Consider the following 15,551-nt stretch of genomic DNA (forward strand, 5'->3'; position numbering starts at 1 on the left):
GATTTTCAGAATCTGCCGGGTTCTGTGTCTCTCACAATGTATTTGTTTTTCTGCTACGAGCTACGGTTTTCTCACAAATCAGAGTTATTTGAGAGCTTATCAGAAGCCAAAATCTGGGTTTCTCTCACAGCCAAACCGGAAGGTTCTAAGTCGAGGTTCTTGTTGCCGGGGCAACCAGAGCTCAGCTGCCGACTCATTCAGCCAGAACTGGTCACATGACTCAGTCAGTACAGACTTCATATACTTTAACCCAGGGGTCGGCAACCCAACATGTTTTAGATCCATATTGGACCAAAAACACAAAAAACAAATATGTCTGGAGCCGCAAAAAATGAAGGGTTTATATCAGAATTAGAATGAAGCAACACATGCTGCATGTTTCTATATTAGTTAGAACTGGGGGGAGATTTATTTATTCATTATGCACTTTGGGAAAAAAAGTGGAAATGTTGAGAAAAAAGTCAAAATGTCGAAGAAAAAAGTCGAAATGTCGAGATTAATGTTGAAGTACAATCTCGAGAAAAAAGTTGAAATGTTGAGAAAAAATTTGAAATGTCGAGATTAAAAAGGAAAGGAAAAAGGAAGAAAAAAAGAAAAAAGAAGAAAAAAAAGAAAAAAAGAGAAAAAAAAGAAAAGAAAAAAAGATTAAAAAAAGAAGAAAAAAAAAGTCAAACATTTTGAAAAAGCTCCAGGAGCCACTAGGAGCCGCTAAAGAGCCGCGGGTTGCCACCTGTCGCTTTAACCTGAAAACTGGAGACGCCTAAAAAAAATTCTGGAAAATCTGACCCCTGACCTTTGACCTTAGCCGACCCCAATTATACAATTACAATACAATTTTTGAACTTTTGAATGGTTTGATATAGAGTCATGGTGGTGTCATCGGACTTGGTTTTGAGTCCTTCACCTTTATTGCTGAAAAATTCAGCAATGTACACAAATGGGCAGCAGCCTCTCGTGGCACTCTCCACATTTCTGTAAGGAAATTTTCTAGTTATTGTTATGCAATGATAATAATAAACTTGACTAGACTTGACCCAGACCCAGACCCAGACCTGGATCCAGATCTGGATCCAGACCTGGATCCAGACCCCTGAAACCCCGGAGACCCACAGAATCACGCAGGACTTTAGTTTCTGATTTAGTTTTTTATTACAGTGAATCAAAGTCGTTACAGTTTTACAGTTTTACAGTTCAGGGTCCTTAGACCAGACCCAGACACCAGATCCTGAGACCAGATCCAGACCTGGACCAGACCCAGAGACCAGTTCCAGAGACCAGAACGGTTACAAAGACGCCATCATTGCACTTCAAACCCAGTCCTGGACCGGAGGGTTCAGGTCCAGACCAGGTCCTGGACCAGGTCCAGACCTCCTGCAGGTTCTGACCCGCGACTCCGGGTCTGGCTACGTTAGCGTTGCCGCTAGCAGAGGCTGTAGCTGCATGCTAGTTAGCTCCGTTAGCTTCACAACACTGAGCGCGCTCCGTTGGGCCCCGATCCCTCCCTCCCTCCCCCCCCCGGGTCACATGACCCGTCAGCTGGTTTTTGCTCCGCCCCCCCCCCGGGTCACATGACCCAATCAGGTGCTGGTCCGGTTCTCCTGGGGCCACAGCGCCCCCTTGTTAGCGAGAACCGGTTCCTGGACTAGTCTAGTCTAGTTATCCGTGTTTCCATGGCGACGGAAACGGACGAGAACCAAACGTCCCCCGTAGGAACCGGTTCATGATCACAACAAAACCGTTAATGATTAGAAACAATTCAAACGTCTAAAAGAACAAAAAACTAAACAAAACAAACACAGTTCCGTTACAAATGATTAAAAACATCCGTTTCTAGCTTTAATTATAGTTTTCTTCTCAAGTGCAAAGAATTAATGGACTGGTTTGAACCGGGAACCGTGAACCGGCTTAGAACCGGCTAGGAACCGGTTAGCAACCGGTTTAGAACCGGTTTAGAACCGGCTAATAACCAGCTAGCAACCGGTTAGCAACCGGCTAGCAGCCGGCTAGCAGCGAGCTAGGCTAGGAACCGAACTCCACCGTCTCTTCTGTGATTGGCTTGAACTCGTAGTTCCCTCGGCCGTCCATGTGGAGGTAGAACTGGAACAGAAACCAGAGTCAGTTTAAACCGGTTTACACCAGAAACCAGAGTCAGTTTAAACCGGTTTACACCAGAAACCAGAGTCAGTTTAAACCGGTTTACACCAGAAACCAGAGTCAGTTTAAACCGGTTTACACCAGAAACCAGAGTCAGTTTAAACCGGTTTACACCAGAAACCAGAGTCAGTTTAAACCGGTTTACACCAGAAACCAGAGTCAGTTTAAACCGGTTTACACCAGAAACCAGAGTCAGTTTAAACCGGTTTACATGGGAAAAAGCAAAAATTCACCTTTTTTCTAAGTCACCTAACTTTCTCATACTTATACGTAGAAATGTCATTCAAACTTCAAAACGGAGGAAAACTTCTCTTTTCTCCAAAACACCAACAGTTTTATCCTAAGATGTAAACTTTTCAAAATATGAGCGCACAAGCGAGGACTGGAAATCACTTTTTTGTCAAATCTAGAGTGCGGGTGTTGGTTTCTAGAGTGGGAGAAACAGTAAAAAAACAACCCACATTTGTATTTGTAATTCGAGCTCACGGCCAAACCGTGAAAAGGAGACGAATAATTTTTGGTCAGAATGTAGACATAGGTGTTGGGATTCATAAAATGTGACTTTGACAGGCGGGGTATGCACAAAATTTAAACGGGGAGGACTAGACCGGCGCCAATTCCTGTCTCAGTCTCCATTCACTGTAATGTAATCAAACGTTTTCTTCAAAAGAATCTCACTCTGTCTTCGCACTGACCTTACTCACTCCAGAAACCAGATTCACTCCTGTTTAAACCGGTTTACACCAGAAACCAGAGTCAGTTTAAACCGGTTTACACCAGAAACCAGAGTCACTCCTGTTTAAACCGGTTAGACTTGAAACCAGAGTCAGTTTAAACCGGAAAGACCAGGGTTAGTGGAAAAAGCATTTACACAACGTTTACACCGCGTTTACATCGGTCAGACGGTTTTAAACCGGAGTCACTCCTGTTTAAACCGGTGTTGGGATTTCATGAAATTGTTAAGAGTTCAAGGAGTTTCTAACACTGGTGGGTTTTCTCTTTATATGCAAAGTAACGTCGTATTCAGCAGGACTGCTTTCATCTGGTCACGGAGTCAAACTGTTATGGCTAGAATATTTTAGATGTAGGGGTTAAATAACAAATACACATACCATTTGTTAAGAGGAGACAATGGGGAGAAACAGATGTTTAGCATTGGGGGGTCTGATCTGTGATCTCCTTGTGGTCTGAAAGAATTGAACCTCCGGCCGGAAAACGTTGTGCTTGATAAATTAAAAGCTTGTATTAACTTTTATTCTATTCCACTGGTTTTCTTATGGTTCACCAGACAAACCAACACTGGATCTTTCACCGGTTAAACCTGAACCGGCCATGTGGGGGTAGAACTGCAGACCGGAGAAACTGGGGTTAGTTCCCAGACTGCATTTTATTTTCTTTTATTTTTTTATTTCTCAGGACAATGCACATTGATGAACATATATATATATATATATATATATATATATATATATATATATATATAAATATATATACATATGTAAATGTGCCAGATTGTAGCACAAGGCTAGTTTCCATCTGTAGTCCAATATCGGCAGGTAAGGTGTTAAAGGCAGAAAAGGTAAAAATGCAATAAGAAAAAGAAACACAGAAACAAAGACAAGTACAATTAGTAAAATGAGAGTGATAAAAAAAAGTTAGTAGGTAGTAGACTGACAGGTTAGTTAGTGGCGGGTTAGTTACCAGACTAGTTTAACCAGACTGACGGGTTAGTTAGTGACGGGTTAGTTACCAGAGTTTAACCAGACTAGTTTAACCAGACTGACGGGTTAGTTAGTGACGGGTTAGTTAGTGACGGGTTAGTTACCAGACTAGTTTAACCAGACTGACGGGTTAGTTACCAGACTTTAACCAGACTAGTTACCTCGTGGTGCTTCCAGAGCGACTTCCTGTGGGAGACGGTGAACAAGGTGATGCCGACCTGAAGAAGAAGAAGAAGAAGAATGAGGAGAGAGAGAGACATCTGGGGGGAAATCCTGCAACCTGATTGGTTGTTAACTGTGGTATAATGATCTGATTGGTTGGTAACTGTGCTATAATGATCTGATTGGTTGGTAACTGTGCTATAATGATCTGATTGGTTGTTAACTGTGGTATAATGATCTGATTGGTTGGTAACTGTGGTATAATGATCTGATTGGTTGTTAACTGTGGTATAATGATCTGATTGGTTGTTAACTGTGGTATAATGATCTGATTGGTTGTTAACTGTGGTATAATGATCTGATTGGTTGTTAACTGTGGTATAATGATCTGATTGGTTGTTAACTGTGGTTAACAACTGTGGTATACGCTCATTATATCACTGTGATATAATGAGCGTATACCACGGCCTGGCGGGATGATTTTTTAGCATTTTTGACATTTTGAGAGTGGATTTTTTCAACACGAGCGCTAGCGCCCGTGGGGGGGTTACGGGGGGGGGGGGTCTAGTTCCCTGGGGGGGGGGGGTCTAGACTAGTTCCTGGTTCCCAGGGGGGGTCCAGGTCTTACCGTTCTACAGTGTCCGTAGATGAAGTCCTCCACGTCCACGCTAACCGCGCTCGTACATTCGTCCAGGATGGCGAACTGGGGCTTGTGGTAGAAGAGCCGGGCCATCTGGGGGGAAACGAGGTCACTTCCTGTCTCAGTGAGGTCACTTCCTGTCTCAACCAGGTCACTTCCTGTCTCAACCAGGTCACTTCCTGTCCCAGTGAGGTCACTTCCTGTCTGATCACCGATACTCACCGCCATCCGCTGCTTCTTCCCCCCTGCGTTTGCGCACGCACGCAAAACGCACGCAAAACGCATGCAAAAACGCACGCAAAAACGCACGCAAAAACGCACGCAAAAACGCACGCAAAAACGCACGCAAAAACGCACGCAAAAACGCACGCAAAAACGCACAAAAAAAACGCACGCAAAAACGCATGAACGCACGCAAAAACGCACGCAAAGCGCACGTAAAGCGCACGCAAAAACGCACGCAAAACGCACGTAAAGCGCACGCAAAGACGCACGCAAAAACGCACGAAAGCACGCAAAACGCACACAAAACGCAAGCAAAACACACGCAAAACGCACGCACGTACTCAAAACGCACGCACATACTCAAAACGCACGCAAAACGCACGCAAAAACGCACGCACGTACTCAAAACGCACGCAAAAACGCACGAACGCACGCAAAGACGCAAAGACGCACGCAAAAACGCACGAATGCACGCAAAGACGCACGCAAAGACGCACGCAAAAACGTACGAATGCACGCAAAACGCACGAACGCACGCAAAGCGCACGCAAAGCGCACGCAAAGCGCACGCAAAGCGCACGCAAAAACGCACGAACGCACGCAAAAACGCACGAACGCACGCAAAGACGCACGCAAAAACGCACGAATGCACGCAAAGACGCACGCACAAACGCACGCAAAAACGCACGAACGCACACAAAACGCACGCAAAACGCACGCAAAAACGCACGAACGCACGCAAAGACGCACGAACGCACGCAAAGACGCACGCAAAAACGCACGAATGCACGCAAAGACGCACGCAAAAACGTACGAATGCACGCAAAACGCACGAACGCACGCAAAGCGCACGCAAAAACGCACGAACGCACGCAAAAACGCACGAACGCACGCAAAAACGCACGAACGCACGCAAAGACGCACGCAAAAACGCACGAATGCACGCAAAGACGCACGCACAAACGCACGAACGCACACAAAACGCACGCAAAACACACAAAACGCACGCAAAAACGCACGAACGCACGCACGTACGCAAAAACGCAGGAACACACGCAAAGACGCACGCAAAAACGAGGTCACTTCCTGTCTCAGCCAGGTCACTTCCTGTCATTGATTGATTGATCGGCTGATGATCGATCTACTCACCGCCATCCGCTGCTTCTCCCCCCCGCTCAGCACGTCCATCCAGTCCTGGACGGCGTCCCAGTTCCCCTCCCGGTCCAGGATGTGGCCCAGCTGGACGTTGTCCAGGTACTCCTTCAGGACCTGGACAGGAAGTGGAGGTTAGGGACAGGAAGTGGAGGTTAGGGAAGGAAGTAGAGGTCAGGGGACAGGAAGTGAGGTCAAGGGACAGGAAGTAGAGGTCAGGGGACAGGAAGTGGAGGTTAGGGACAGGAAGTGAGGTCAGGGGACAGGAAGTGGAGGTTAGGGACAGGAAGTGAGGTCAGGGGACAGGAAGTGGAGGTCAGAGGTCAGGGCAGGGCCGGATTTAGCGAGGCCCACTAAGGTGGGTAGACTGAAATGCAGGGTGGGCGACGCTGCCCGCGGCGAAAAGATTTTGGGGGATAAACCCCCGAAATGCTTAGAAAACTCTGCTGTCATCATATCAGTTCATCTGTCTTCTCCACAGTTACTAACCCTAACCCTTCCTGACACTTCCCTCTGCATTTACCCGGGCCTGGTACAGCTGTTCTGCCAATCTTTGATACCTGCAGAGAAATGCTACTTTGTGGTTCTGCCCACGCGCCCAGTGGATTTTCAAAGTTTAATTGCCCCGCCAATCATTTCTTGCACGATGTAAAAAGGATAATATGGGATGTTGAGTATTGGATCCTTCAAAATAAACTACCTATGACATGAATTACATTACACTTTGTGAACATTCTAGCGTTTTATTTGATATTAATTCAGTCATTGGCCTTTATTTAACCAGACAGGTCATTAAGAACATTCTTATTTACAATGACGGCCTGGCAAGAGACAAGGAAGTGGTTTAGGGAGTAAAACACAGAAAAAAACAAAACACAAAAATTGTAGCTCTGCAAAGGTAGAAAAACATTAGCATTTTTGGCAAAGCAGCAAAAAATGGCAGAACACCGGCACAAACAGGACACTGGCTTGGGCCTGTTGAGGCTGCCGTAGCCTACACGGTGTAGGCTACGGTGTAGGCTACGGTGTAGGCTACGGTGTAGGCTACGCGGCGACGCGCACCATTCTGCGTTGGTGTAACGCGGAACCATAAACCAGCCTTCAGTGTGTCTCTGTTCTGAACACCGGGTCCCTCTGCTGAGACACAACTTTTGCGGTATGCGTTCATTGTTGTGTCTAAAAATGATGCGCAGTGCCGACCCAATCAGGAACGGTACAGATATTCTGTGATATTTTTTTATAAATATAAAAAAATAAAATGATAAAAAAATAAAGGATCCCCATAACTTTGTTTGGGTGTGCACAGCCCACCCCTGCCCCCCCCCTAAAACCGGCATCGGGTCAGGGGACAGGAAGTAGAGGTCAGGGGACAGACAGGAAGTGGGGTGTTCCGGTGCCCCCCCAGGTCCCCGCCAGCCCCCGGGTCTGGCAGTCAGAAGGCGCGCCGATTTTTCCCAGTGTCCAGCCGCGGTACTGCAACCAAAAATCCCATGCGGCCCAGAAAGCTTTTTTCCCATAGACCACAATAGTAAAAGAGAAGCCTCTAAAACTGTTCACAGGAACCTCCAGCTGTAATCACCACCAATTACTAATCTTTGTATTCTATATTTTTAAGTCATGGACTTTATATCCGTCAATGTTTTATAACGGCCAGAAAAGTCAAAGAAAAGTCTCTTTCTGGGCGTGACGTCACGGCTGACGTCACAGCCGTGTCCGTGCATTCATGGATGTTTATATTAATATATATTATATAATTATATTATATTAATACATTAATAATATATGTAATGCTATACATGTAATAATATACATTAATTAATATATTATATTAATACATATTATATTAATACTCGCGTCATTGCCCCGGGGCATGATGGGAGGCCCCAGAGCATCATGGGAGGTGACTCAACTGAGCATGCTCTATGGGCCGCTGTATGCGGAAGTAAACCCGGAAGTCAGAGATTTTTTCGGCTTATGCGCTGGCTGAGCAGAATGCATTGAAATGAATGGGCGGCCATTTTTAGTCTCCAATCCAGTTTCTATAATACATCCATGGTCCCCGCCCCTCAGGTGATGCCCCACCACCAACCTGGTCAGAGATCCCCTTCCTCCTCTGCTCCTCCAGGGTGTCGGGGTAAATGACCTGGTCCCTCAGGGAACCCAGAGTCATGTACGGTCTCTGGAACAGAACCAGAACATTTATATTAATATATATTAATATAATTAACACCAGAGTCATGTACGGTCTCTGGAAATAAATATAACATTTATATTAATAATATTAACATAAATAACCCAGAGTCATGTACGGTCTCTGGAAATAAAGAACATTTATATTAATATATATTAATATAATTAACACCAGAGTCATGTACGGTCTCTGGAAATAAATATATAACATTAATATTAATAACATTTATATAAAATAACCCCAGAGTCATGTACGGTCTCTGGAATAAAGAACATTTATATAAATATATATAAATATTATCTATATAAATAATCCCAGAGTCATGTACGGTCTCTAGAAACACAAATATAACATTAATATTAATAACATTAACATAAACCTGGTCCCTCAGGGAACCCAGAGTCATGTACGGTCTCTGGAAATAAATATATAACACTTATATAAATAACATTTATATAAAATAACCCCAGAGTCATGTACGGTCTCTGGAACCAGAACCAGAACATTTATATCAATATATATAAATATTATCTATATAAAGAACATTTATATAATTAACATTAACATAAATAACCCCAGCGTCACGTACGGTCTCTGGAACAGAACCTGTTAACTATTATTATATGAAGTGCTGCATGTACTGCAAGTCCTGTATTCTGTTTTTTTACTTTTTCATACTCTTTTTTTTATCATGCATGTTCGAAATAAAATATTCTAATCAAATCAAATAGAAAACATCTAAGTGAAACATTCTCAACATTATCTGCATTCAAAAGAAAGCTGAAAAAAAGTTTATAGAATTTTAATATATCTGTTTCTCATTCACCTTTATCCAAATATATTTCTAAGCTGTTTAATTGTATTGTGAAGTATCGTAGAACTCAGTTATCAGTTATACTTTATATGGATTGTGCTTAAATGGTTTTCTGAATTATTGTTTTTTATTTTTTATTGTTTTTTTTTTTTTGGAGTTTGTTTGAGTTTGAGTTTATTCACAATACCAGAGTAATAATGTTTTTAGGAGGCAGGAGTTGCTTATAATTCCTTCAGGTTTTTATCACGTCTACTGCACATCTTTTCTTAACCTTTTCCTGTGTAATTTTCTTTATTACGAGTCCAAATAATAATAGTAGTGAGCCGTGTTGGCCCCTAGGTGGAGCTGCTGCACCTGATTGTAATGTTTTAGTCTCTAGAGAACCATGAGGCTAAAGTTCAGACCAGTAACTGGGTTAAAGCTGGTTACAGTTGCAGCAGAACCATTTATTTATCTATTTATCTATGTAAAGGTTTAGTTATCAGGGACAATGCACATTAATAACACATTTAAACAAATGTAAAACCCTGACTCAGCAGGTTCAGGTGTAGGTTTCATACCTGTGGGACGTAGAACAACTTCCCCCGATCCGGTTTGGTCAGCTGACCCCCGAACAGCGGCCACAGCTGGAACAAGAGAAATAACTGTTAGTGAGGCCCACGGCGGAGCTGCGTGGTGTGGCCTAGCGTGGAACTCCGCCGTGGGGCCCACCGTGGAGCTCCGGGGTGAGGCCCACCGTGGAGCTGCGTGGTGGGGACCACGGCGGAGCTGCGCGTTAAAGGGGTTAAGAACCAGTTAACGCGGGTTAAAGGGGCCCCAAGAACCAGTCCAGGACCTGCAGGTTCCTACCTCCCCCAGGACTCTGAACAGGGAACTTTTCCCACAGCCGTTGGGTCCACAGACCAGGACGTTGGTGCCGGACCGGACCTGAGGGAGAGAGGGAACCAGTTACTACAACAGGAACCAGAGGAACCAGTTACTACAACAGGAACCAGAGGAACCAGAGGAACCAGTTACTACTGCAGGAACCAGAGGAACCAGAGGAACCAGTTACTACTGCAGGAACCAGAGGAACCAGAGGAACCAGAGGAACCAGTTACTACTGCAGGAACCAGAGGAACCAGAGGAACCAGAGGAACCAGTTACTACTGCAGGAACCACGTCTGAGTCCAGATTCCCTCCATACTCAGTTTCCTCTAAACTTGTAACCAGTTGTGAACAATTAATTGATTAAGGTTAAGGGGTCTCACCTCGAAGCTCAGGTTATTGATTGTGATAAAGGTGATCAGGTTATTGATCAGGGTCTCACCTCGAAGCTCAGGTTATTGATTGTGATAAAGGTGATCAGGTTATTGATTAGGGTCTCACCTCGAAGCTCAGGTCCCGGATCAGAACGTCTCCGTTGGGCGTCGTCAGCGGCGTGTGATCAAACCTGCAACACAAGAATCAGGAACAACTTTAACCATGATGTCATCATGATGTCATCATGACATCATCACCGTTACTGAAGACGTTTCCTTTATCCATAACTTCATCTGACATCATTTATGTTACTGACATCATAAATGACATCATTCCTGTCATGATGACATCATCAATGACATCATTTTCATCATGGATGAGTCTCCTTCATGGATGTGATTCTGGTTATTGACGATGTTCCAGTTATTGACGACCTACTTGATGATGTTGTCCCGGTTGTTGACGAGGCCACTTCCTGGAACCAGAGAGGTCTTTTCTGCTGAGGATTCTGGAGGAACAAGTTAGAGATCAATCAGATCTGCTGGGACAAAAGTCGAAATTTGAGAAAAAAGTCGATTTGGAGAAAAAAGTCAAAATTTTGAGAAAAAAAGTCAAAATTTTGAGAAAAAATGTCGAAATTTTGAGAAAAAAAATCGAGAAAAGACGAAATTTTGAGAAAAAAAGTCGAAATTCTGAGAAAAAAGTCAAAATTTTGAGAAAAAATGTCAACATTTTGAAAAAAAAGTTGAGATTTTGACAAAAAAATTGAGAAAAAAAGACGAAATTTTGAGAAAAAAGTCGAAATTCTGAGAAAAAAGTCGAAATTCTGAGAAAAAAGTCGAAATTTTGAGAAAAAAGTCGAAATTCTGAGAAAAAAGTCGAAATTCTGAGAAAAAAGTCGAAATTTGGAGAAAAAAGTAGAAATTTGGAGAAAAAAGTGGAAATTTTGAGAAAAAAATTGAGATTTTGATAAAAAAGTTGAGATTTTGAGAAAAAAAGTTGAGATTTTGAGAAAAAAGTTGAGATTTTGAGAAAAAAGTTGAGAAAAAAGTCAAAATTTTGGGAAAAAAATCGAAATTTTGAGAAAAAAGTTGAGATTTTGAGAAAAGAGCTGAGAAAAAAGTGTAAATTTTGAGAAAATCCCCCCTCGTACCTCGGTCCTGCTGGGACACCATGGTCCTCTCGTACTTCCCGGCGTTCAGCTCGTCCAGAACCAGCATGAGCTCCGTGATCCGAGCCGTGAACCTGCAGGACAAACAGAGGACTGAGCTGCAGGGGAACCAGGACTTTATCGATTATGGTCTGGCCCAGTCGTGGCATGACCGTTAGGAATGGGTGATATTTTACCGTTCACCATAAACCGTCAAAACATTTCCCCACGGTAAGAATTTGTATCTCACGGTAAAAATGATAAATTCCCCTTGATGACGTTTTTGTGTAAAACTGATTTATGGTTCTGCGTTAAATCCACGCACAACGTACGTGAAGGAAGGAAGGAAGGAAGGAAGGAAGGAAGGAAGGAAGGAAGGAAGGAAGGAAGGAAGGAAGGAAGGAAGGAAGGAAGGAAGGAAGGAAGGAAGAAAGAAAGAAAGAAAGAAAGAAAGAAAGAAAGAAAGAAAGAAAGAAAGAAAGAAAGAAAGAAAGAAAGAAAGAAAGAAAGAAAGAAAAATTCCTGTTGAGTCATTCCAGTTTTGCAGTACAGACTCATTTAATTGTTTTTTATCAATTCAATGTAATTGGTGTAGTTTAGTATTTAGTCTCTTTTAGAGCAGTGATTTGTCTCCAAAGACTGAATGTGGAGATAGATTTATAGTTACAAAGATGGAATATTTGTCCTATTTCTAGTTAAAATGTCTTATTTTTAGTCAAAAAAATCTCATTACACTTAAAACAAGACTCATCACTGGAAGGACTGTTTGGTGTTTTGGAGAGAGAAGAGAAGTTTTCCTCCGTTTTGAAGTTTGAATGACATTTCTACGTGCAAGTATGAGAAAGTTAGATAACTCAGAATAAAGGTGAATTTTGTTTTTTTACCTCCTCCCATCCACAGTGTGACATTCTGCGCCACACACATACATGGGAAAATCTCCCCATTAGTTTGGAAATCTGGAAATGTTTTTGCACTTCTTGCAAAACCTATTTGTGCGATTGCTCTGAAAATCCACAGGACTGTAGTTAAATTCAGGGCCTGAATTTTCGCGCAACGCGGAGGAGAAAAAAGAGGAAAAAAAGACAAAAAAGGGGAAAAAAGAGAAAGAGAAAAAAGAGGAAAAAAGGCGAAGAAAGACAAAAAAGAGAAGGAGAAAAAAAGAGGAAAAAAGGCGAAAATAAGTGAAAAAAGAGGAAAAAAAGGCAAAAAAGGGGAAAAAATGAGAAAAAAAGAGGAAAAGGAGAAAAAAAGAGGAAAAGAAGGCGAAAAAAAAGATTTTAAAAAAGGAGAAAAAAAAGGTGAAAAAAGCGAATAAAAGGCAAAAAAGAGAAAAGCAACGAAAAAAGTCATACCACTCGATTCGCACTTAACGCGCACGTTTCTACATTTTTACTTTTCGTGTTTTCTCAAAGCTGCGGGACTAGTTACGCGCCGAAGTTTGTACGGAAGAATAAATAATAAGCCTGAGCAGAGGCCAGAGCTCTGGAGGAGGCGTGGCCTCTGGGGGGGCGTGGCCTCTGGAGGCGTGGCCTCTGGCGCGGCCGTGGCCTCTGGGGGGCGTGGCCTCTGGGGGGCGTGGCCTCTGGCGCGGCCGTGGCACTAACTAGAAAAATGATCTGGTCCTGGTCTTTACTCACCCGGACAGGCGGGTCATCTCCCGGCCGGGGGGGGACCTGGACTCTACGGGGACCTGGACCAGGACCTGGTCTCTACTGGGGGGGACCCAGACCTGGACCAGGACCCAGACCTGGACCTGACCCGGTCTCTACTCACCCGGACAGCCGGGTCATCTCTCTTCCAGCCAGCACGATCCTCCCCAGAGCCTGAGACATCCGGAGCAGCATCCGCCCACTCTGGTAGTAGTCCTGGTAGGAGACAGACACGTTAGTTCTGGTTCTGGACCAGGTCCACCAGGGTTCCTGGGGGGTCCCTGAGCAGCAGGTTCTCACCTCCAGCAGCTCCGAGTGGCTGCTCGTCAGGTGTCGGGGATGGTTCAGGTCCAGGAAGGGCCGGGAGACCACCAGGTAGCCCACCACGGTGGCCAGGTCTGGAAGAGGAGGAGAACCGGTCTAGGGTTAGACCAGAACCACATACAAGACCCCCCAACCCTGATCTACCCATTGATGAAGCATTGTGACAGCACGTGGCCCCTGCAGGGACAACGACGCCTTGCAGATTGCCCCTCATACCCCCGATTGACGCATTGTCATGCAAGTTCCAGCTTCCTACCCCCCCTGCAGAGACGACACCTTGAAAGTTTCCTCAAACACACTTGGAACACTAGAGCACCCCATGGGCTGATTTGGAACTTAGTGACAGTCATGCTAAATGCCCAGTGGGGACATTTGGCCACAGATCACATCCAACTGTAAATTACTGTTCGTCTGTGACATTGTCACGCAAGTTCCGGCGTCTTGAATCCCTGCCGAGATGGCACCCTAGAAGTAGCTTTGACTTCCAGCTCCTGCAGAGACGAGGACTCAATACCATATATGGACTTCCTGACTCAGGGGGCAGTCCCGAATTGGAAGATCACAGGCTTCTTGTATAAAAACCCTGTTGTAAAATCTCTCGGGGTCGGCATTTCAAGTAGGCATGGGGCGATATACGATATTATCGTATATCGCGATAAAAAACGGCCGCGATAACGTTATCGTGGGGTACTGTAATTATCGCCAATTTTTTTTTTAGTTTTTTTTTTGGTCACACAAGGCTACCAGCCAGGTAGAAGCCAGTGTTATTTTTTTCATGTATTTTATTAATATTATTTATTATTATTATTTATTTAATATTTTTTCAGAGAGTAGTACAATCCGTGTGCATTTGACTACTGTGGCACTTTATTTTCACTCAATCTTTGTGTTGGCCATGCAGCTTTTGTTTGGTATACTACAGAGCAGTGCCTTTATTTTATTATTTTTCCAGAGAGCCGTACTAAGTAGCAGGCAGCCAGCCACTGTTAAAGTTTCAGAGAGTAATACAATCAGTGTGCATTTGGCTCTACACCGTCACTTTATTTCTATTTGTCACTTATTTCTTTTGACTCTCAGGGAAGTATTTTCTTACATAAAAAGAAAGTTCAAATAAGTACCGGTACTATAGTTTACACTTTGTAATGCATAACATTTACAGTACACTATTTGTTCTCTACCTCAAGTGTCACTGTGTTGAGAAGGATGTTATGAAGGAACCAGTGGATCCACGGTTAGTGTTTTTCCTTGCATTTTAAGAATTTTATAAGCGACACGCTAATATCGTGATAATATCGTAATCGTGATATTTTTGTCCACTAATATCGTGATATTAAATTTTCATATCGTCCCATGCCTAATTTCAACCAGACTCTGGTCTGTGTAGATCCGCTCACCACCGGCTGAATAAAACTCACTCTACCACGAGCGGACTTATGAACTGATTTTGATAAATTCCTCAACACCATCTTAACCAATGAATCAACGCCATCATTGTTGTGATGGATGTCATAATCGATGACATCATTGCTGTTACTGATAATGTCTCCTTCATTGATGACTTCATTTCTGTCATGGATGACATCATCAATGACATCATTGTTGTCATGACGACGTCTCCTTCACTGATGTGATTCCTGATCCACCAAACTCCTCACAAACTGAACACCAGCAGGGTTTCTGACAGAACCAGGTCTGGCCTGGTCTGGTCCAGGAGGACCTGCTGGTCCCCCAGAGACCTGGAACAGGACCAGGACCTGGACCTGGACCAGGACCAGGACCCCCAAACCCCCCCCTTCGTGGTCTGGATAGTCCTGGATCCACCAGGACCCCCAACTTCTACTCACACTTGGCGATCATGCTGTCGATGAATCCCATGGAGAATCTGAAGAAGATGAAGTTGTGGAGGTGGTCCACCTGGGGGGACAGAAACCACATCAGACCTGGGTTAAACAAGACCTGAATCCTACTGGGACCAGGAGAACCATCCAGGACCTGCAGGATCCTGGTCCAGGTCCAGTTCTGCAGGGACCGGCTGGACATCATCACTAGAACATCAGGAGTTCCCTCACCAGTTTCTTGAACGTGGCGTAAATGGTTTGTTTCTCTCTCCGGTTCCCGTTGTAGAAG

At 44.0% G+C, this 15,551-nt stretch overlaps 1 protein-coding gene across 1 annotated transcript in view; it reads right to left on the reverse strand.

Moving 5' to 3' along the window:
* Positions 1 to 1,192: 1,192 nt before the first annotated feature.
* The window catches only part of abcd3a (ATP-binding cassette, sub-family D (ALD), member 3a), a 50,451-nt gene continuing 36,092 nt past the window's right edge, over positions 1,193 to 15,551 (reverse strand). Inside the window, exons 10-23 of the mRNA XM_061713512.1 lie at positions 15,494 to 15,551; positions 15,269 to 15,338; positions 13,401 to 13,498; positions 13,225 to 13,316; positions 11,455 to 11,546; positions 10,740 to 10,800; positions 10,428 to 10,491; positions 9,909 to 9,986; positions 9,620 to 9,685; positions 8,144 to 8,233; positions 6,052 to 6,171; positions 4,666 to 4,770; positions 4,037 to 4,093; positions 1,193 to 2,097 (exon numbers count right to left, since the gene is read on the reverse strand). The exon at positions 15,494 to 15,551 is cut by the window's right edge and continues 12 nt beyond it. Of these exons, the coding sequence (XP_061569496.1) occupies positions 2,020 to 2,097; positions 4,037 to 4,093; positions 4,666 to 4,770; positions 6,052 to 6,171; positions 8,144 to 8,233; positions 9,620 to 9,685; positions 9,909 to 9,986; positions 10,428 to 10,491; positions 10,740 to 10,800; positions 11,455 to 11,546; positions 13,225 to 13,316; positions 13,401 to 13,498; positions 15,269 to 15,338; positions 15,494 to 15,551 (1,129 nt within the window). The 3' untranslated portion in view covers positions 1,193 to 2,019. The remainder of the gene's footprint in view (positions 2,098 to 4,036; positions 4,094 to 4,665; positions 4,771 to 6,051; positions 6,172 to 8,143; positions 8,234 to 9,619; positions 9,686 to 9,908; positions 9,987 to 10,427; positions 10,492 to 10,739; positions 10,801 to 11,454; positions 11,547 to 13,224; positions 13,317 to 13,400; positions 13,499 to 15,268; positions 15,339 to 15,493) is intronic.

The sequence above is a fragment of the Cololabis saira genome, chromosome 22 (assembly GCF_033807715.1).
Source record: "Cololabis saira isolate AMF1-May2022 chromosome 22, fColSai1.1, whole genome shotgun sequence".
In the NCBI taxonomy this organism is placed as follows: Eukaryota; Metazoa; Chordata; class Actinopteri; order Beloniformes; family Belonidae; genus Cololabis; species Cololabis saira.